At 35.1% G+C, this 23,888-nt stretch overlaps 1 protein-coding gene across 3 annotated transcripts in view; it reads left to right on the forward strand.

The window, feature by feature from the left end:
- Nucleotides 1–23,573, forward strand: part of PPP2R3C (protein phosphatase 2 regulatory subunit B''gamma) — a 40,104-nt gene extending 16,531 nt beyond the window's left edge. For 2 of the 3 annotated variants that reach the window (XM_056811036.1, XM_001365716.5), the window contains exons 3-13: nucleotides 545–649; nucleotides 894–1,006; nucleotides 1,741–1,838; nucleotides 6,976–7,046; nucleotides 13,605–13,737; nucleotides 14,549–14,604; nucleotides 14,691–14,766; nucleotides 15,438–15,574; nucleotides 18,678–18,815; nucleotides 20,032–20,091; nucleotides 22,110–23,573. In XM_056811036.1, coding sequence (XP_056667014.1) covers nucleotides 545–649; nucleotides 894–1,006; nucleotides 1,741–1,838; nucleotides 6,976–7,046; nucleotides 13,605–13,737; nucleotides 14,549–14,604; nucleotides 14,691–14,766; nucleotides 15,438–15,574; nucleotides 18,678–18,815; nucleotides 20,032–20,091; nucleotides 22,110–22,298 — 1,176 coding nt within the window. In that variant the 3' untranslated portion in view covers nucleotides 22,299–23,573. The remainder of the gene's footprint in view (nucleotides 1–544; nucleotides 650–893; nucleotides 1,007–1,740; nucleotides 1,839–6,975; nucleotides 7,047–13,604; nucleotides 13,738–14,548; nucleotides 14,605–14,690; nucleotides 14,767–15,437; nucleotides 15,575–18,677; nucleotides 18,816–20,031; nucleotides 20,092–22,109) is intronic. The other variant, XM_007473249.3, reaches the window with a different exon arrangement.
- The last annotated feature ends 315 nt before the right edge of the window (nucleotides 23,574–23,888 follow it).

Genomic DNA, 23,888 nt, shown 5'->3' on the forward strand with positions numbered 1-23,888 from the left:
ATAGGATAGGTTCCTCTTTGTGAAGCTTTTTTGGATTTATGCTCCCCCTCCCAAACCCTAGTGCCTTCTTTATCTTAAGTATCTTGCATTTATTCTGAATTTGTTTATTATATATGTAATTTAAAACTTCCTAAGAAGTTGTAAACTCCTTGAGAGGGTAGCAGCTATTTCATTTTGTGCTTATATCATTAGGGCCTAGCAGAGAACCTGGTACATACTACTTAATAAATGCTTAATTGAGTTTTATATAGCTAGTGTAACTGTCATTTACTTTGAAAATTAATAAACAGATCCAGAGAGTGAAAATGACCTGTCCCTATTTATACCATTAGAACTCAAATTACCTGAGGTCTTCCACATTAACATAAAGCTGTAATTGGAGTATTCCTCTAGGGGCCTAAAAATAATATGATAAAGTAAACTCTGAGCAGCTGTGTGTGTGCTATTTACAGTATGGAAATTATTGTTTTGGGTCCAAGTTAAGTACTTCCACTGTTTGAAATGTGCAAAATTTTTTGGTATCTCTTTTCTGTGTATGTTTTAGCTACCAGCGGAAGATGAAGTCTTACTGCAGAAGTTAAGAGAAGAGTCTAGAGCTGTTTTTCTGCAAAGGAAAAGTAGAGAACTGTTAGATAATGAAGAATTACAGGTGAGAGTAAAAAAAATTACTTTAAATGTTAGTAAGTATATATCGATTTAAATTATGAATATTTGAAAACTTGGAACCATCTACTAATGAGATAAGGGGCTAAGAAGTACTCCTAAACAAATGGTGGAAAATAGTATTTAAAATTTCAGTATTAAAACTTTTAAATAGAATTAATTCATTTTGTCAAAGTTTGGTCAAGGGAGGTCTTCTTTACTGCTACCTGTACTTCTTTGTTACTTTTAAGAATTTATGGTTTCTACTGGACAAACACCAGACACCACCTATGATTGGTGAAGAAGCAATGATCAATTATGAAAACTTTTTGAAAGTTGGAGAAAAAGCTGGACCAAAGTGCAAGTATGAATCATTTAAATTGATTTTATGCTTATATTGAACGTTTCAGAGCTTCAGACGAAAGATTAAGAATTGTTAAAAGAATAAACTCTGATTTTTAGACAATTTAGTCATGGAGTCTTAGAATTTGAGAGCTGGAAGACACTTTAGAGATCTTCCTGGTCAATATCCAAATAGCAAAGTAATTCACATTCTTTGTGGTTTTAATATTTTAAATTTCTGAATAATATATATTCTTTTGGAAGTGATGAGAATATCAAAACCAAAAAAATGGGATTGGGAGAGAGAGAGTGGGGAAGGGAAATGGCTTGTAGAAAAGAAAATCAATAAAAAAATTTTTTTAATCTAGAGGAGAAAACTTTTTAAAGTGAGTAAATCTTAAAGTATTTTTCAGTAGTACCTTACTGATATACATGGGTAATTTTGGTATTACTTTGTTAAATTTATTATACTTTAAAAAAACCCAAATTGAACAAAAGTTCATGTTTCATGCAGTTCTTTTGAGGGTTGGTACTGTTATTTGTTGTTTTTGTTTCTGTCAGAGACTAGTATAGGCTATACTTGAGGTAGGTTCTTAAATGCTTGCTGTTTATTTGTGGATACATAATAAAAATAATTTTATAAAGGAATAAATGATCTATGTCTTTTATTTTAAAATTGTCAAATTTATGACATTTAACAATTAATCTAAAGTAATTCATGTCATATTTGCAAATTATTTAATCTCTCTTTCTTAGGCAGTTCTTTATGGCAAAAGTCTTTGCTAAACTTCTTCATACAGATCCCTATGGAAGAATCTCTATCATGCAGTTCTTCAATTATGTTATGAGAAAAGGTAGGAATATTCTTTTCCTCCTAAGGTATAGAAAAACAACTGTTGTGTGATTAATTTATGGCCATATTTTTATGAAACCATAATAACATATTTGAATAGTACTTTAAAATTTATAATTAATTTTCCCTCCAAAAATCTTGTAAAGAAGCGATAGGAGTATTATCCCCATTTTAAGGATTAGGAAATTGGGTCTCATAGAGTTTTAGGGGATTGTAGAAAGAACATTGGACTTAGGTAAGAGAGACTTAGGTTCCATCCAGTTCCACATCTGGCATTTATTTACTAAAACTGTGATCATAAGCAAGTCATTTAAATACTCTATACTTTAGTTTCTTCATATAAAAGGCAGCCATGATAAAAGCCATAGTACTTAACCTCACAGAGTTGTTGTGAATAGATTTTCCATTCTTTTTCAGATGGAGTAGGTAGAGTAACTGGCCATTGAGGTCCCTTCAACTCTAAAATTTTAAGATTCTGTGTTTTTGTGAAAGTACAATATAAATTTCAATTAACATCTGAGTGATTTGAATACAGTGATACTGCTATTAAATGGTTTTTTGATTCCAAAGTCATTGCTTTTCATATCCTATTTTTTTTTCTATATTACCACTTCTAAAAGAGCACCACTATTTAAGCCTCTTCACATATAGTAATCTGAATCCATTTAAAATGTTGATATAAGTGACGTTTTCTGGATTTGTAATCAGAAGATTTTGGCTAAAAACTCTGATAATCTTACTCTTGTAGCCTTGTACAAGTCACTTAAACTTTCTAAACCTCAGCTTTCTCATTTTAAAAATGAGGGGGTTAACTGAATTATAAAGCAGTAATTATTAAATTTATTCTGGTACTGGCTGGGAAATAGAAAGGCTGATAAGGCATACAACAAATAGTACTAAAAGATTTATAGTAATCTTGTGTTTGACAAATGTAAAGATCCAAACTTTTGGAATAAAAATTTACTATTTTTAAAAAATTGATGGGAAAATTGAAAAGCAGCCTGGTAGAAACTTATGTCATTTACCAACATAAAGTCAAAATGGTTGCATGATCTAGACCAGTGATGGCGAACCAATGGCACAGGTACCAAAGATGGTATGCAGAGCCCTCTCTGTGGGCACACGACTGTTTCCTCCTGCCCTCTCCCACCCCCACCCCCAGTTTATTACTAGAAAGACAGAGGAACTTGGGTGGAGCTGTTCCCCTCCCCCTCTCCATTGCATCTGATGACATCTTTTCACATGACCCTCCCCTCTGCCCAGAAGCCCAGTGGGAGTGCACAGGGGGCAAAGTGGGCGGGCAGCTAACAGGCAGCAGAGCTGGAGGGAAGTGGAACTCTTGAATCACTCCCCTTCCCCTCTCTACACTCTCTGAGGACATTCCTCACTTCACCTGCCCCTCTGCCCAGCAGCCCAATGGGAATGCTTTCTACCTCTCCTGTTTGGGGTAAGGGTGGGGCCTGGCACTCAGTAGCAGGGAGGGGCATGGCACATGGTCTCTGGAGAGGGGGGACAGGCACAGCACTTGGTCTGGGGGGTGGGGGCAGGGCCCTGCACTCCATCTTTAAAAGGTTCTCCACTGATCTAGACAATGAAGGGAGATGTCATAAGGGAATTAGAAGAACATATTGAACATATTACCTATCAGATTTATGGATGGATGAATTTATTAATAAAAAGAGCATTGTGAATTGTAAAATGGATCATTTTGATTACACTAATTAAAAAGATTTTGTACAAATAAAACTAATGTGTCCAAGAATAAAAGGAAAGTAGAAGATTGGGGGTACATTTTATGGACTTTTTCATATGTAGGTCTCATATCAAATACATAGAGAGCTTTGTCAGATTAATAAAAACATGAGCCATTCTGCAACTGGTAAATCGTCAAAAGATATGAAGATTTTGGATAAAGAAATCAGAGCCATATATAGTAATATGAAAATATGCCCCAAATAATTATTGGTTAAAGAAATGCAAATTAGAACAACCGAGTTATCATCTCATATCTATCAAATTGGCTCAAATGACAAAAGGGCAAAATGACAAATTGGAGATGTCGAAAAATGGGGTAATACACTGTTGGTGGAATTGTGAACTGATCCTATCCTTTTGGAGATTATGTGAAATTATGCCCAGCAGCTATAAAACCCTTTGACCATTCAGCAATATCATTATTAGGGCTATTTCCCAAGGTGATGAAGGAAAAAGGAAAAGAAGGTATGTGTTATTTTAGAACACATTTGTGTCAGCTCTGTGGCAAAGAATGGGAAATTTGAGAGGGGATGCCTATCAATTGGGGAATGGCTAAACAAGTTGTGGCATAAGATTATAATGGAAGAATACTTCACAGTTAGAAATGATGAGCAAATTAATTTTTTAAAAATGTGGAAGAACATGAAATTATGAAGAGTGAAATGAGCAGAACCAAGAGAACATTACACTCAACGGAAATGTTGTTTGAAGGATACCTGTGAATGTCCACTTCCAGAGAAATAACTAATAAATATTTTCATGACATAGTTTTATACTTAAATATGTATGTTTTTTGTCAAAGATGTCATCTCTAGTGTGAGGGAGGGAGAGAGACACATGGAAACTTTCATATAACAAACTAATTGTTGGTTGTCTTTTTTTTTAAATGAGGGGTTTGTATGAAGTATTATCTAGGCCCCTTCCAAATCTATATTTGTCTTAATCAGCATGATCCAGGATAGTATCCATGCATTTTTCTCCATGTAGCATCATATATATCTTGAAGAGACTAGCCAACAACAAATAATTTAAATACATATGTTATGGTAATGACTAAGTGCAATAGGTCATGATCATGTGTTTAAAAAAAAAAAGAAAAGAAAAAAGAGGAAAGGGATGTACCTCCAAAGGAGGTCTGGGCCTTTTGGTATGGAGAGAGGGAAAGAGAATAAGAGGAGAACCCTGCCTTTCCACAAAGTGGGGTTCTGGGGAGACAGCAGATGTAACAGGTTGGCTCAGAGAGAGGAGAGGAGTTTTGAAGATTTTCCCCCTTCTGCCTTTCCTCTTTAGGTAAAGCTGTTCTCCCCAATTCGCTCTTGTCCTTCTTGTCCCCCCTCCACTACTCAAGACCCAAAAGGTCTCCCCTTGATCTGTTCACTCATAATCAGCTTGGGGAACAGATAACTTTTAATGTTAACTCAATCAGGTACTACAAAAGGAAATAATGGGCAGGGAAGAATGGGAAAAGGGGTCCCTTTCTCTATCCCCTTTTCCTCCCTCCTCGAGTTTGGGGGGGATCTCAGGCCTTGGCATCCTGAGCCCCCCGAGAGAAAGTGAGGTGGACTCACCCCTGGGCAACAGGAGCTGAGGTAAAGTCTGCTCAGGTTTCTCTTCAGAAAGTCTCTTCAATTGGGAAGTGTTGGGGGGAAAGATTTCCAGTCATCAGTAGGAAAAAATGGGTAAACCTCAGGAGAAAGTCTTTATCTACCTTCTCTCTTCGATGTCTCAAGATGGAGAGACCCTCACTGCTCTCCTGCCAGAGTCTTCTCTCCTCTGGATTCCCCTCCTGGGGCCCCTCCCCCATCAAGGTGATCAATTTCACATACTCTTCAGTCTGGTACTTTTTCTCTAGCGCCAGCCTCTATCACACACGTGATTAAGAATTTAAATGTATAACATGCTAAAGAATGAAAAGTTTAATCTAGGCTGGCTCAAGAGTTTTAATGTATGATGATTTTGAAGAGTTTAGTTTAATTGCATAATTTCATTGTTAAATTGAAGTCTTCATAAGAGAATAGTTAAAATCTGGAGTCATAACATACTAATAAAAACTTTCTTTTAAGCTTCAGGAAGCTTCAGAGAGTATTAGGGCCTCTGAATTCTTTTGCAGGACTGGTATTTGGTTTTTACAGTAAACCCAGATTCACAAGCTCAGTTTTCCTGGATTTCTTGTTTTCTTTTTCTCCACATAGCAACTTGGTTGTCAACTCCTGCTGCCTTTGAATCACCTTTCATATACATTCCCCCTTTATACTGTTATGGCTACTACCTTAATTTAAGTCTGTGTTACCTTTTACATGGACTATTTGGTTATGTTATATTTGGTCTCTTCTTTTCCAATCTTTACACTCTTCCAATCTATCCTCTGCAAACATGAACTTTATTCTTTTGTTCAAAAATAATCTGTGTTTCCCAGTTTTTATTCTAGTAGAATAAAATACAAACTCTTCTCTTGAGTTCCCTTGACAATCTGGCTCTAGCCTGAAACCCAGTTAAACTGGCCTGCTTAACTTTTCTTAACAAGCAGAAACTTAGCAAAATAAAACTCTGCTAAGTGCTAGGGATACAAAGAAGGGCAAAAGACAGTCCTTGTTCTCAAAGAGCTTATATTTTAATTGGAGACACAACCTGCAAACAATTATGTACAGACAGACTATACAGGATAAATTGGAAATGATTAATAACAGATGGAAGACACTAGAATTGAGAGGGATCACAAAAAGTTCCCTATAGAAGACAGGATTTTAACTGGGACTTGAAGGAAGCATGGGAAGTCAGGAGCAGGGAAAGCATTCCTAGGCATTGAAACTGACAAGGAAAATGTTTGGAGTGGATGAAGTGTCTTGTTTGAAGAACAAAAGCAAGGAGGTTAGTGTCACTGGATCACAGAGTATGTGGGCACAGTCCATTCCATCTCCTGACTTCATGTTTGGAATGTACTCTCTTCCCCTTTACACCTTTTAATATTCAGCTTTATCCCTCCTTCTACATGAAATCTATCCTGATTCATTCATATATTTATTTTATATGGAGATGGTATTTTCTTTTCTGTTACCTTCTGGTAAATGGGGCTATTTTAATTTTGTGTTTCTGTTCACAATGATGGACTGAGTATAAACTTCATAAATGCTTGCTGAATGAATGAACTTCTTTAGAATAAAAGTAATTTATTTTAACACCAAAAAGCCTTTCATCTGAATTATAGTTTACTATTTGTTCCTGGCTTCTTTATTTTAGTTCAAAATATCCTGCAGCTAAAAGCCAGTTAATATATGTGTAAATTGATTTCTTGGGTTTGGAAGTTTGCATCTACTACTCAGCACATTACATTCATAATGTATGCTCAAGTATATAGACTCATTTTTCTGAATTCTCTTTTACAGTGTGGCTCCACCAAACAAGAATAGGGCTTAGTTTATATGATGTGGCTGGTCAAGGTTACCTTCGGGAATCAGTAAGTATGAGTTTACAAACAACACTCTAAATGCTTTAAATAGATCCTTGAAAAGATTTCCCTGTTCTTCACTCCTGTCTAGAGGAGTAAGGAGAGGGGTAAGGCATAAATCAAAATTTAAGAAACATTATTCACTGACATTAAAAATGTTTTAGTTCATAACAGAAATAGTTTTTTCTTAAGAGATAATGAAAGAAGGAGGCACTGACATGACTCAGTAGATAGAGACCCAAGCCTGAAGAAAGGAAGTTTTGGGTTCAAATCTGGATTTAGACACTTTCTAGCTATGTAACCTTGGGCAAGTCTTTATTGCCTTCTATTATCACTCTTCTTCCTTGGAACTGATCTAAGACAGAAGTTAAGGATTTTAAAAAAGAAATAATGAAAAAGGAAGGATAAATGTAAACATTTATTAAGTATTTAATATAAGTGCTTTGTGAATATTATTTGGTTTCATCCTCACAACAAACTTTGGAAGTAAGTACTATTATTATTTCCATTTTATAGTTGAGCAAACTAATGCAGACAGATTAAATGACTTACTCAGGGTCATACAGCTAGTAAGTACCTGAGACTAAATTAGAATTGAAGTATTCCTGATTCTGATTCTAGGCCCAGCATTCTGTTTGCCTTATCTAACAACTTCAATAGCTTCTTTATGTAATTTAAGCAGTAATTTTAAAAAATTTAAAGTTTTGTCAATGTATTTATAATGTTAACATATGAGTTTTTAAAATTTCAGTGTCATAATTTTTTTTAGATGGCTAAAAGAGTTTTTAAAAGGATTAATATGACATTGTTGCTTTATAGGTTTGCAAATTTAGATATCAAGAAGTTTATTTTCTTTAGCTACTTGGATTACATTTAATATAAACTTGTAATAGTTAAAGGGAATTGTAGAAGATTGAAGAAGTACAGGAATTAAAGAAGGTTTTGTAACAGGGAATGGGGGAGTTGAAAAGGGATAGAGGGAATATGGATGCTGGTGAGGTAAAAGGAGAGAGATACCCCCTGTTGAGAAACTATCTTTGAAAAATGGGGTTCCCAAGAAATGGGCCAACTATAATAGCCTGAGGGACTGTCTTCTTTATTGATTGATGTTGAAGATACCCGAAGTCAGGTAAGCATGGACCCCCTTGAGGGACAAGCCTCCCCCCCACCATCACGGTTGCCTAGCAGGGGTCCAATAAGGACAGTTTATGGTTGAATGGCTGTCCTTAGGTTCTGCTCCCTCAATGTCCCCCTGAAATGACAGTCCTCTTATCTGACTGAAGGTTATTTAACTCAAGATGAATTTTTAATAACAAGTTTGGATTGGGAAGATATCAGGGAAGAGGGAATTGGGATTTCCCTAGATTGAGTTTGATTCTCTCTCAGCTTTTGAGCTGAAGCCAGGCCTTGCAGGCCATTGAAGGGTTTCTTTATTCCTGTCTAAGCTAATCTATGCTAGTTTTCTTAAGTTCAAAATCTTTAGCAGTAGACAGCAAGAGGAAGAAAAGGTTCTGACTTCAGAGCTGGTTGGACCTGTCTCTTCAGACTGACACCCCTAAAGACCGAACTTACAGTTCAAACTGCTCCTCTTAAATCCTTTTGTTCAATGACATGATCACAGGAATGCAGGTAGAGCACACATAGAGGTAATTCTATCCTGAGGCAGGGAGAGAGTGCTCCTTCCAGTCTGAGGACCAGGAAAGAGAAACTGTCACTCTCCAACTTGCCCCTCCCCCCACTAACTCTCATTGCTGTCCATCAATTTCACTCTAACCTTCCAAATGCTGTTTGCTCCATCTCAGTGGCAGAAAATCCAGATCTTGATTCAGTTTTCCTTTTCACAAACTATAGCAATTTAGGAGTAGTATTGCTATTTTGTTGTTATGACCTCATGTTCTAAACATGAAAATTTGCATTTATCAGATGAAAAGATTAGCAATTCAGCCACATGCTTTTAAAAAAGAAACATTACTATTACAATAGCTAAGCATAAATATCAATTATCTTAAATTGCAATTTTAATTATTTTAAAATATTGAAGAATCTCATTCAAATAATCATTTGGCAAATGATTATTGAATGAGATTCTTCAATGTTTTTAACCAAATATTGAGCCATTAAAGAATGTTCAACAAGGGCCACAACCTGTAGCATAGGAAAATTATTTTGGCATCTATGTGTAGGACAGATTGAAGAGGAGAGAGATTGGGAAGCAGAGAGACCTACTAGGCTAATCAGAAAATTGCTAGAAAGATTTTCTCTTAGTTTCCTATTTCTCTTCCAATTTTAGCTATACTGGTTTTGTTTGTACAGAAACTTTTTAATTTTATATAATCAATGGGGAAGTAGTTGTGGCACAATGGAAAATGTAGTAAATTTGAGGATAGTGAACGTTCAAATCATACCTCTCATCTTTTACTATCTGTATAATCACTTTATCTTTTTGGGTCTCATCGCTAAAGAGGGGGATAGGACTATATGGCATCTAAGATCCTTTCTCGCTCTTTATTTATGGTCCTATTATTCAGATTTCTCCACACCAATATAAATAAGAACATCTACATAAAGGTCTTAGGATGATGGCTGCCTGAGAAAAATGTTGACAGGAGCAACTGAAAAAAAACCTTTTTTTTTTTTCACCAAAAGTAGAAAACTAATAAACACACAAGCAAAAAAAAAGGTTACAATAATCACATTTAATGTTTTTTGAACTGCCTCTTTGGCTTCTCAAACTCAATATTCAGTAGATATATCTTAAATCCCATGTGTGGGCAGGTTGGTGGCATAGTGGGATAGGGTACTGGGTTTTGAGTTAGGTAGCTCCCACTTCAAATCTAGCCTCACACACTTACTAGCTGTGTGACCCTGGATAAATCATTTAACCTGTGTTTGCCTCAGTTTCCTCATTTTTGAAATGGGGATAATAGTAGTACCCACCTTCCAGGGTTGTTGTGAGAATCAAATGAACAATGATAGTAAAGCATTTAGCACCTAGTAAATTATTATTATTATAAATTATCATTAGCTAAGATGATGATGAAGATGATGCTGATGATATCTAAAACTGATCTTAGAACCTTTCCCCTGGAGCCCTCTCTAGTTCCTAATTTCCCTATTACTCTTCCCTGTTACACACCAAGCAAATCCTATCGATTTTACCCTTGTAGTATCTCATATATTTGTATACCTTTTTTTCCTCTTCTTCATTAACCTGGTTACAGACCCTCAACTCCTCGTGCCTAGACTATTACACTAGTCTGATAGTTGATTTCCCTACCTCAAGTCTTTCCCCATATCTCTCCACTTATCTTTCAAAGTGATCCTTCCTAAAGAACAAGTCTTTGTTACTCCCTTACTAAACTTTAGGGGTTCCCTGTTCATCTCCAAGATCAAATTTCCATATTCTTGTATATTATTCCTTTCTACATACTCTTATCATCTGGTGATACTGGCCTCCTTGTTCTTCTGCCACAAAGCACTCATTTCCCTACTTTGCATTTTTATTGATCCATGCTTAGGATGTTCTTCCCATCATCTCTACCTCTTGGCTTCCTTTATATCCTAACTAGTATCATATCTATTGCAAGAAACCTTTCCTGTTCACCCTTAATTCTGGTGCCTTCCCTCTCCATTTATCCTGCCCTGTATATATTGTCTTAGGACATAATTGTTTCCATGTTGTTTCCCCTATTACACTATGTTCTTTGAGATCAAGGATGGTTTTTTTTTGTTTGTTTGTTTTTTTTATTTTTAAATCATTCTTTGTATTCCCAGTGCTTAGCACAGTGCCTGGCAAGTAGTAAGCAATTAATGCTTGTTATCTGACTGACTGAGTTCTAGCTTAATATGGGTAAAAAGTTATGATATAACAGCTAAAAAGTTAATGCAGCCTTGTGCTGTACTGAGAAATCTCCCTTTTAGGAAGAGGGAAGCAATATTCTTGCTTTACCTTTTTTGTCAAAGGGAAAAAAATTAATTCTGTACTTTTATGTTTTGGGCATGTCTGCCAAAATAGTTTTATATGTCATTCTTTGAATATTTAAGCATACCAGTCTCAAGACTGATATCCAAAATAATTATTCTCCAGCCAAAAGCCCTTTATAAAAGTTAAGGCTCTTCTTTAGGAAAGCAAGGATTATCAAAGAAAAAAATATCAGTACTATACTCTGTGTTTTTAAACCAGAAATAATGTTATTTCATTTGCTATTATTCTATAGTCAAGCTATTTCTGATGTGAAGAGAGACATCCATACTGCCATAGGCTCCCATATATAAACTCCTTGCCTCAAGGATCTCTGCATTCCAAACCATCTTCCACTCTTAGCTGTTTGTGATATTACTGATATAATTTAGTAAATTTTGATGTTTCCTATCACCTTCAGGATCCAATAAAAAAATTCTTTGTGTGGTTTTGACCTGGAAAGGTATCCCCTTACACTTTATTCTCCTCTACATATGTTAGTATCTAGTGACACAGGCCTTGTTATTTCTCATAGAAGATATTCTATCTCCTAACTCCATGCATTTTCACTCTCTCATTGCTGAAGTTCTTTCCCTTTGCATCTATGTCTCCTGGCTTCCTTTTAAGCCTCAGCTAAAGTTCCATCTTATATAGTTTTTCCCAGTCTATCTTATTTGTAGAGATAGATTATTTACGTATAGTTGTTTACATGTTATCTCCCTGTTCGTGAGCTTCTTGAGAGTGGGGAATAGTTTTTTTTTTCTCCTGGTGATTCTTTTTATTCCTTATGCTTAGCATGATGCACACAGTAGGAAATAAATAAATGCCCATTAAATGATTGAAAAGCTTTTAGTTCAAATCATACACAAAATGAATTGGGGAGAAAGGGGGTAAAAGAACAAGTTTCATATTTTAAGATATTGATTTTGAGATGTTTATAAGATGCCTAGATAGAGATACCTAATTAATGTTTGGCAGTTCGAGAATGGAGTCCAGGAGAGAGATTAGGGCTGGATAAATAAATATGGGAATCTTTTGCATAGAGAATTTATGGTAATTCTAAAGGTCATCAAAAGAGAGGGTATAGAAGAAAAGTGAAGTGAATGGATCCTTTTTCAGAGTAACATTTTTAAAAATAAAAAAATAAGACACATATGGTTACAATGGATATTGAAATACAGTTATCAAAATTTTAAATTTCCAGTCTCCAGATTCAGAACCCTTGATGTGAGAGGGTGTAAGAGGGTCTAGGACAAAGGCTTGGAAAGGATACTCAGGGTTAAGAGATAGAACATAGCTAATGAAAGGAAATATTTCGCATGGTTGCAAGAAAACAGTGATAGTTATATCTCAAAAAGAGAGGAGAGAATATGCAAACCCAAAGATAGTCATGTGTGTCAAAACCTGCAGGAGTATCACAAATCATTTACTCATATATGCTGCCTTTTGCTCTAATGGTTCCTATTAGCAGCTAATTGTTTTTTTCCTAGTTTTTCTTTTCTTGCTTTATATGAACAGGAACAAGAAAATTGAAAACTATGTTGTTTATTTATTGTAAAATATCATGATTTTCTAATTATAAGGAAACACTGTCGCTCTAGAGACAGAAAAATGAAGCAGAGAAAGGAGGGAAAGAAGGAATAGGTCAAAGAACTGAGGGGAGTAGAGGGTGTGAAGAAAGAGAGGAAAATGGAGGCAGGGAGACAGCAACAGAAATAGTACTTTCCCAACTTTAGCTTAATCCTCTTTTAAAACTAGACTTTATTTTATTAATTTTAAAAATAGTGGGTCCCTGGGGCAGCTAGGTGGCCCTGTAGATAGAGAGCTAGGCCTAGAGACAGGAGGTCCTGAGTTTAAATCTAGCTTCAGACACTTCCTTGTTGTTTTACCCTGGGCAAGTCATTTAACCTCAATTGCCTAGCCCTTAGCACTTTTTTCCTTGGAAGATAGAAATATTGATTGTGAGATGGAAGGTAAGAGTTTAAAAATAGTGAATCCTTTTAGTCATTCTCTCTAAAGGTCTGAATTAACCATAAACTTCTGTTCTTGGTTAAATAATAAAATTCTTTACTTCACCAAAATAAACAAAAAAAATGTTTTAAACATTTTAAGTAGAACAAAGCTTTAAGTACGATTATAAAGTATTTTCCTTAAAATTATTTTGAACTTATTTCAGCCATTAAAGAGATTAATGCTAAGTATAGTAGGGCCTCCTTATTCACGGTTTCACATTCCATGTTTTCAGTTAAACACTGTCAACTCAAGCACCAGAAGGCACCCCATGAAATGCTGGAAGTCTATCTGCAACAGTTGTCTCCCTCCCTCCTTGGAGGTGGGAGGTTTTCTTCTGCTTCCACTTTCACTTTTTTTGGTGGGGAGATAGGCTGGGGAAAACCTAGCTGAGGGCATGATTTGGGGGAGAAGAGCACATATATTTGGGGTTAGCAGGTGTTCACTTATATCCAACCATGTGAGGGATGTTTTGGAATGTATCCCCTGTGGATATGGGGCCATTTAATTCTCAAAGATTATATGCCATTGTATGTACAGAAATCAAGAATTGGATAATTTGTGTACTGAAGCTTTAAAAAACTTTTTTTTTCCAGGATTTAGAAAACTACATATTAGAACTTATCCCCACTCTGCCACAGCTAGATGGACTAGAAAAATCCTTTTACTCCTTTTATGTCTGCACTGCAGTTAGGAAGTTCTTCTTCTTTTTAGATCCTCTGAGAACAGGTAAAAACTTTGTCAAACTTGATGTTTGCTTATAAATTGTGATAAGTAGAAGTGTCGTGACTTAAAAATGTCATTGCCATTTTTCTGAAATGTTAACATTGCTAATAAATTTCAAAAGGTATAAAAGAAAGACTATCAGTAGTGATTTGTAGATTTAGGAGCTCTCTTTAAGTAGTAACTAATTGCTACTAATTCCACCACTAATTTGGTTCTGTGAATTTCAGTAGTTTACTTTGTTGTTTTGGTCATGTGGAACAGGTGTTGCTATGGCTTTCTGTCACACAGTCTGTTATACTTAACCTCAGGTCCTCATTTGTAAAATGGAATTGGATGAGACACCAATTATTCCTTTCTGGTCTGAAAAATTAGATTTCTTTAAAAATATGTGCTTTATACTTGCTTATGAGAACAGTATCACAGTCACATACTTGCTGTAAGTTTGGATTCATGAATTTAAATATATCCATGCTATATATTCTCATTCAAACCCTACTCTGATCAAAATGAATGATCCTGTTGGCCATGAAGCATAATTATTTTTGCAAGGAGAGATTAGACTAGCAATTTTGACCTCATTAATAACACCATACTATAATTAAATGACTTAACCTACCCAGATTTAGAAATCTAATGGATTATCTATTGCCTCATAGAGTTCTTGCCTCCATTTTTGAAATTATTTATCTTCTTCTTTTGAACTTGTTCTTTTTTCAGAAACACATGAAATATAGGTTTTTAGAATGACAACTCTATATGAATATATATTGGGATTTAAAATGAAGCAAAGTTAATTGTGTTAATGTTATTTTAGGAAAGATAAAAATACAAGATATTTTAGCATGCAGTTTCTTAGATGATTTATTAGAGGTAAGTAAATTATTTTCAAAATGTTTTATTCATTAATTCAGTTTAGAGTTACAACATTTGTAACTATGGCTATTGTGTACATTCAGCTTAGAGATGAAGAACTTTCCAAGGAAAGTCAAGAAACAAATTGGTTTTCTGCTCCTTCTGCTTTGCGAGTTTATGGTATGTTGCTAAATTATGTTAAAAATTTAATACTAAATGACTCAGCCTTAATATTGTAACATTTCAGTGATTTAGAATGTTCTGAATAGGTAAATTTCCAAGTTTACTAAAGTGTCTTCTAAGAGCCAAAAGTTGATTTAAAAACCCTTTTCTATATGTATCACACTTTTCAAGTTTCATATATATATTTATATATATATATATATACACATACACACACATTGTATATAATGTATTATATTAAATGATCCTAGAAATATAACTGTTTTCTTGTTCAGAGTTATGAATATGAGTTTTTATAGTGCTATAACATAATAAAGTCCATAGAAACAATTGAGTAGTATAGGGCTTAACTCAACCTATCAATGAATTTCCCCAGATTATTGTACTTTTCTAGAAAATGGTCATGCTGACTTCCCCATTGGTAATATCAGAATAAATATTGTTTATAAAATTATCTTGTATAGTAAAAAAACCCAAATGGTATATATGTATGTAGTATATGATATGTTAACTGGCACAAGCCAGTTATTGTTATTAACATAATTTAATTTGAAAATATGAAGTGTTAAATAACTTTTTAATGGCTATTGATAGAAACATGTAAATAAAGGTTTCTAATCCACCAGTGATACTGGAACATTTTGTTTGTTTCCATTTCTTTCCACTAGGCCAATATTTGAATCTTGATAAGGACCATAATGGAATGCTAAGTAAGGAAGAACTCTCCAGATATGGAACTGCAACTATGACCAATGTTTTCTTGGACCGTGTCTTCCAAGAGTGCCTTACATATGATGGAGAAATGGTAGTAGCTGAATTTTTAATAATAGGTTCATTTCCAAAAGTTTTTTGCATCCTTCTTCTTAAATCTTAATATCTTCTCAGTCCTATCAGTACATAAATGGTTTCCTGAAGAAATATATCCATTTCTTTTTTGGGTACTCAAAATTTCTTTGAGGTTCAGAGCCTTTAGATTGTATTGATTGCCTACTCATTGTACAAGTTAGGAAATAACTTAATAGGGCTATGTACAAAAATAGTAGCAGTTTTGGGGGCAGCGCTGGGCCTAAAGTTAGGAAAACATGAATTCAAATCTAGCCTCAGACACTTACTAGCCATGTAAACCTGGGCAAGTCACTTAACTCTGTGTGTCTCAGTTCCCTCATTTGTAAAATCAGCAGAAGAAGGAAATGGTAAACTAGTCCAGTATCTTTGCCAAGAAAACCCTAATTGGGGGCAGCTGGGTAGCTCAGTGGATTGAGAGCCAGGCCTAGAGACAGGAGTGGTCCTAGGTTCAAATCTGGCCTCAGACACTTCCCAGCTGTGTGACCCTGGTCAAGTCACTTGACCCTCATTGCCTAGCCCTTACCACTCTTCTGCCTTGGAACACAGTATTGATTCCAAGATGGAAGGTATGGGTTTAAAGAAAATAAATACATAAATACATAAATAAATGAAATAATAGCAGTTTTGTGGTAGGAAAGGAAGATTTTGATACCCAGCATGCCAAGGAGGATAGTGAGCCAACTTCACAGCCAGGAATATCTAGGTTCAAATTCTGCCTCTGATACATATTAGCTTTTTGTTCTAGGCGGGTCAATTAATCTTACATTTCTCTAGACAACTCTTTAAGATATAAGTAACAAGAGAAGATCAGACCTGCGTTGATAAAAGGCATTTCCTTACTTGGTATTTATTCAAAATTCAATGAAATTAACAGTCCAGCTTGTTCTTAAGGAGAACTTTTTGGTTAGCTGTGTAGAGGATGGATTGGCATGGGGAGAAAAATTAGAACAAGGGGTTTTGGAATAGTCCAGGTGAAAGGTGATGAGAGCTAGAATTTGAGTGTTTGCCACTTGAGTAAAGGGGACTCAATCCAAGATATGTGAGGAGTAATCAATAAGATGTCAAATTATTAGCTATGATGGTAGAGGTGAGAGAAACTCATATGTGATTATGTAGGTGTATCAACAAAAGAGGAGGAGTTTGGAGGAATAAATTTAGGTAGGGAGATAGAGTATGTGGAGTTTGAGATGTCTATGATATCTAGGTAGATAATGAGTAGGGCAGGAATGGAATTTAGGAAAGAGGTGAATGTAGATGTATACATTGGAGTGTCATCTCTGCAAGGTTAATTGAATCTATTTACCTAATGAGACCGCCAAGACAGGACAGAGAACTGATAGATAACTATATTTAGGGGGTAAGACATGGATGATGATCCCACAAAGGAAATAAGGCATGACTTTTAAAGAGCATCATCACTAAATAAGAGACCATATGCAGGAAGATGGGTTCAGCCATGTCAAAAGCAACAGAGAGCTCAAGAAAGAGTGAGAAAAGACAATTGATATGAAATTACCTGTCAGAGGAGTGAATAGCATGTAGAGGAGTATATAGCAGATGGCCTTTTTAGGAGTTGCACTATTAAAGAGAAGAAATATAGGAAAAGATAATTTGAGAGAATAACTGTCATACAAACCAGAAAAAATTAAATAGCATAACCCATTTTGTACTCTTGATCTCACTAATGGTTGGGTTATGAAGAAACAAAGAAAAGAAGTCTATATTGTCCCTTTAATACAGGCAGAATGTTTCAGAGATAACAAAAATGAAAATTCTAACTCACTCTTTAGGGCAAGAACTCTAAGGGCCTGAAAAATATTCCAATCTAGTAACAGAAGGAACAACATGAACATTATGCAGAAGTATGGGAATTAGGCCTTATCTTAAAGCTGAAACAGCTCTTGGCTAAATAATAGACTTCATTGTGGGTAACTGCAAGGGGGACAAGGAAAAAAACAGCTTTTGCTGGGTAACTCCCACAGTCATAATGATTGACAGTATAGAGTTTATTGTTTACTAATGATTTGGATTTAATAAACCAAACCAGAAATCGCTGAATGATTTGTTAATAGGCTTATTTGACTGCTTTGATTTTATAATTCTGGATTCTTAATCATTTGGTTTATTTTTCAAACATTTTTGTTTGTAGAATTCTCTTAAGTTTTATTTTCACCAAGGAACTCTCATGTATTCCATCTTCCTCTACCATATCAAGATAATAATCACTCTTTAAAATGGGGAATTCAGGTCCTACTAGTATATTTGTACATTTTTTTCCTTTTGGGCATCATTACTTCCTGGAATCAGAAAAGGCTTAGTTATTGCCATGGAAAATTTGGTAGGTTTTGTATGGTTACCAAATAGTTCAAAAGAGTTTTGTTATTAATTCACATTTTCTCGTATGTTTTTTCAGCTTGAACACTTGGTCTCTGGCGTGGGGAGATGGGGGAATAGCACTTGGTCTAGGGCAGGGGTCCCCAAACTTTTTACACAGGGGGCAAGTTCACTGTCCCTCAGACAGTTGGAGGGCCAGACTATTAAAAAAAACAACAACTATGAACAAATCTGTATACTGCTGTCTGGGATAGTGGAGGCTGCAGCACTGGCTGTGATGGGCTCGTCACACCTTGCATAGGCCCATAACTGCCACCACTATCCTGGGCAGCAGTATACACAGTGCGGAATCCCCTCCTCTAGATCACTGCTCACCATGCTGATGTCTTCCATTGTGCAGCTACATAATCCTTTGTGTGGCGCCTCGTTCTCATTCAGTTACTTTCAGAACAAGGCACCATGCAAAGAATTATGACCAGAAGTAGTACTGTACATTAGCAATGCCATGCTTTGAGGCACTGCCACATACAGTGTTCCTCTCACTGACCATCAATAAAAGAGGTGCCCCTTCTGGAAGTGCAGTGGCCTCAGGGGATCACATGTGGCCCATGGGCATAGTTCGGGCAGTGAGTTAGGGACTAGGGATACAAAACCAAATAGTTCTTGACCACAAGGTGCTTAAATTCCACTGTGCATCCTAGTTTTAATATTATTTCCTTTTCTTATAGGATTATAAGACCTATCTAGACTTTGTGCTTGCATTAGAAAACCGAAAAGAACCTGCAGCACTGCAATATATTTTCAAATTGCTTGATATAGAGAACAGAGGATACCTGAATGTCTTTTCTCTAAATTATTTCTTCAGGGTAAGTCACTCTTGTAAATGTATATCATGAACAGAAGTCAGCTTAGATCCTAGTTTTATAAATATTTGCATCAGTACTTTGCTGTTGAACATTTTATATTTCATTTAATTTGTTAACCAATATACTATTTTTTTTTAACCCTTACCTTCCGTCTTGGAGTCAATACTGTGTTTTGGTTCCAAGGCAGAAGAATGCTAAGGGCTAGGCAATGGGGGTCAAGTGACTTGCCCAGGGTCACACAGCTGGGAAGTGTCTGAGGCCAGATTTGAACCTAGGACCTCCCGTCTCTAGGCCTAGCTCTCAATCCACTGAGCTACCCAGCTGCCCCCTAACAAATATACTTTTAATAGGTCAAAGTCGTAATTTTTTTTAATTGAAAGATAAAAGTTAACTGAGATGGACACTCCAGGCCTGGTAGCAAGGGTCAGCTTTGGTTGACAATGATCAGGCCACATGCCCATAATTACTTTTGCACTGTAAGCAACTTCCGAATAAAGGAATATGTAGAAATACATTAAAAAACATTTTTTTAAACCCTTACCTTCCAGCTTGGAGTCAATACTGTGTACTTGCTCCAAGGCAGAAGAGTGGTATGGGCTAGGCAATGGGGGTCAAGTGACTTGCCCAGGGTCACACAGCTGGGAAGTGTCTGAGGTCAGATTTGAATCCAGGACCTCTCCTGTCTCTAGGCCTGACTCTCAATCCACTGAGCTACCCAGCTGCACCCCCCCCCCCTTTTTTTTTAATGTGGAAAGTTCTTTATTGGCAGTGGGGCTGCAAATATGTAGAAATATATTAATCCCAATTTCGTTATTATACAGAACTAAGCCTTTGACTGAAAAAAAAAAACACCAAAACATGGTTATCACCAATGCGAACCAGGTTTTTCTCTGCCCTCTAGTTGTATCAGACTTTGTTTGGATTTTCAGCAGGTAGGATATTTTCCTGATGGAAAACTATATAAGCTATAAAATCATAACCTCTTCAGAAAACCCTTAGCCAGAATTCAATCTTCTTTGTGGACATTAGTACTTTGCCACTGAAGTCATGAAGATTATACTCATTCCAGAACTAGAATATGGAGTGCTAGATATTCTCTTTATAAGATGAAAGGCATATTGAATCAGTCTACATACTATGTTAATTTTTTTTTTAGTCAAATTTGTTTTTAATTTATACTTTCATGTTTTTGTTTTCATTCATTTCCTCTATTCAGGCTATTCAGGAATTAATGAAAATCCATGGACAAGATCCTGTTTCATTTCAAGATGTTAAGGTTCCTTTTTATTTTCAATTTATAAATCTCACAGAGAGTTAGAATATTTTAAATTAGGTTAAATTTCATTTGGATTACGAGAGGAAATTTTTAGTGTTGTATTTTTATGGAAGCTAAGTTGTGCTTTGTGGCAGCTGTTCAAATAAGAACTTTCTTCTGGCAGTGAAGGCCTGATTGATGATTAGGTGGATATGCCTACCCTGCTACTAGATTTTCTCACACCTGAGTACCAAAAGAACTAAGTATCTAAAGAGAGTTTCTTTTTTGTGTGTGTTCATTATCATATTTAATCATGAGACTCAGAATCTGAAAAAAAAATAACTGAATGGCTACAAAATGGAACAAAATCACAGGATACTTTCAACTGATTTTAATAACTAAAAGCTTTTATTGTTGGTTCTTATTTTAAGCAATTGTCATATTTTTTTTTCCATATTAACTTAGCTATGTGAGTTACATGATATTTTCAGAACATTATTCTTCAGAATAGTGTTTTAAGATCTGGCAATTTTTTTTTTAAGCTAAAGCCAGCCCAAAGCTAGGGAAATGATTTCACAGTTCTATACACACTCAAAATTTAAAAATTACATTTAACTTGCCTAAATCCGGTACATAAATCCAACCTTTTGTAAGTATATGGTTCTACTTTTTTCTGTGATGTTGCTGAATCTTTGATTGCTTTTGATTTAGATTTTTTTGAAAATCTTACTCTGTATTCCATTTAATCTAAATAATGAAGTTTCATTATGGTTTAATTTCATATCTTTCTTTAATTGAAAGGAGCATTATTTTTATTGCTTTTATATTATTGATCCATAAAACAAGTGACCTTATATAATCCTTTAAAAAAGATAACTGCAACTATTATTTTTAGAAAGGGTTAGCACCAGAATATTGGAATTTTGTAGCCACCTAACTAGACTAAGGGCTTCTTTTGGTGGAATAAAAATCTTCAGGTCTCTGAGTTATCTAGAGAAACTGAAACTTATGCAGTAGGAAGCTATATTCATTATGAGTGGACTGCTGACCTGACATCATAGAAGAACAACCTTGGCATGTCTAGGTATTATTTCATCCTGGAAAGATTTATGCCAACTACGGGATCCCCAGAGTATGGCCAAGAAAGGTTACTTTGACCTAACCCCTCCCAGAAGTAGTATGATAGTTCTGGAGGATTCATTAAATTTTCTTATCTTAACTTTGTATTGGAACTTCTGACTTTGTATCATATGTTCCAAACCCTTGTTACCAAATACTATAGCATGTTTCTTAACATACTATGTACCTTCTGCCTTATTAATGACTTAAGTTAATTAAACTGTCAAAAACCTATAAAACACTGGGTTTAACATATAAAGAGGGTCTTTACCACAGGCTGAACATGGTAAGACCTCCAGCTTTAATTTACCACAGTTAAAGTTTGGATCTTCAGCTCAGAATTATGGCCCAGAGATTTCTTTATTTCTAACATAATTTGTAGAAGGATACGGCTAATGCTTTAATATTAATCTGACCATTTTCCCATTCAGTTGAAATGATTGCCATTTGTTGAAAAGTAGATGTTTTGTATTGTTCTCTATTGGGTCAGATTGGTATTGATTTTTTGGTGAGCTGAGCATTTTAAAGTCTGCTAATGGAATCTCAAACCAGAATCTTCACAATTCATACCAGATTTAAAAATAAAATTAAAAAGATGAAAAGGCAAGAATGTAGACTAGAATTTAAACCTGGTCTAGTTTTAGCTTTGCCAGTCACTTAACTATAATGATTCTTAATCATAAAGCCCATTCTAGCTTAAGTCCATTATTCTAGATGAGGTCTTCTTTGCAAATAAGCTACTTGAATAAAATGTAGTGGAGTTTTCCCCACAGTTGTTAAATGCAGTAAAATAACCAAAGGAAATTGCTATGGGCAAGGATTATTTACACCCCAAAGTAATATATTTTATTATTAGCAACTCAAATTGAGTAAAATCAATCAAGTGTCTCATATTTTATTGTATATTTCCACATTTACAGGATGAAATCTTTGACATGGTGAAACCTAAGGATCCTTTGAAAATATCCCTTCAAGACTTAATAAACAGTAATCAAGGAGACACAGTCACTACCATTTTAATTGATCTGAATGGCTTTTGGACTTATGAGAACAGAGAGGCTCTTGTAGCAAATGACAATGAAAACACTGCAGACCTGGAGGACACATGATTTTTCACAGACTAAACTATCTCCATTGAGACATGCTTGAATGCTGTATGATCATACAAAAACTGAATAAATTGTAAGGATGCGATTAAATTTTCATGTAACTGTAGAAAGCTGTAAGAGCCTAGTTTATTGGGATTTTCAAATTAACTAAATCTGAAGCCAATGAGTTCAAATACTGGTTTTTTAGGAGGTAAAATATCATCTGGTTATGTTTGGTTCAAATATGGCAGACAGTCATGTATTGTGTCATAATGCTTTGCTGACTATACAAAGTGCTAATTTTAAATTTGTATAATAGTTTGTAATTAGAGTATTTCTAGTGACAGAATAGGATTTCAGAAACTCTGGGTGTATTCTTTGTAAGTTAATATTTGTGAAGTTCATTTTTATTATACATCTGTTACATAATGAGGTCATATTCATGACTGATAATTAGTAGCATTTCATAAAGTTATTATGGGTATTATAAGAAAAATGAACCCTAATTTACAGATGAGGAAATTGAGGCTCAGGGTAGTTAAATGACATGCCCAAGTTACTGGTAGAGCCTGAACTTTTCAGTGCCGATCTTCTAATTCCAAACCCAAAGTTATTTATATAATGCTACTTCCTATACTTGTAGACAATGTTGTTTATACTGGAACCTCTGAAAAATATAAAGGGCCAAGTTAATATTTAAGTTTTCTTTTCCTAATTTAAAAGAAAAAATCTTCAGTGAAACTTGTTCTAGCCACTGGTTTCCTATAGTTTTTAAAAAAACCACAATTATTTAGATACAAACAAGAGATGACTGGGGTTGGGCTTTTTATAGTAGTTGAATGAACTAAAAAATATCTAATATTTGTTTTTATTGCCTAATAAAAGGCCTAGGGATTATTTTAAGTGTGTGAACTATTAAGAACACTGGATTTGTACTCAAAAGACTTAATAGTTGTGTGAGCAAATAATTTTACTCTTCTACAAAATAGGGATAATAATGGTTGTACTAGTTATACCTCACTTCAACAAGTATTAGAAAATGGACTGGGTCATATTACCCAGAAAGTGACAGATAAGTGGACAAGCCAAATCCTGCATTGGCCTCCTTTCTATGTCTAGAGAAAGTGGAGAAGGCTACCAGCAAGCTGTGTGGCAATTTATGGGAAGACATGGAAAAATTTTGTACAAATTAGGTAGGCATAGATGAATTATGATTTACCTCATCAGAGAGAATATTCATATTGATGGAGACCATAGATCCCTTTGACTATTTGAATAAAAGCATTTATTAAGTGTTTCATGTGTAAGGCATTGGGAGTTTAAAAAATGAAACGTCTTGGCTCCCAGGGGCCTTACAGTTTTATTGGTGGGATTTAGGAACAAAGTAAATAGAGGTTTTAACAGGAGGACGGGAGCATTAAATTATTTATGAAGGAACAAACTATTCTAAATCTTAAATTATGTAAAATGTGGAAAGCCTTTTATCGAAAAGATCAAGTAGAAAATTTCAGTTACATTAAAAACAAGCAAATTTTAGGACTTTTCTGTCTCTAGGATTTGTATTTTTAAGAAATAAGCTCCATTAATACCAAAAACTTAATTTTAAATCAG

Source organism: Monodelphis domestica, chromosome 1 (genome assembly GCF_027887165.1).
Source record: "Monodelphis domestica isolate mMonDom1 chromosome 1, mMonDom1.pri, whole genome shotgun sequence".
NCBI lineage: Eukaryota > Metazoa > Chordata > Mammalia > Didelphimorphia > Didelphidae > Monodelphis > Monodelphis domestica.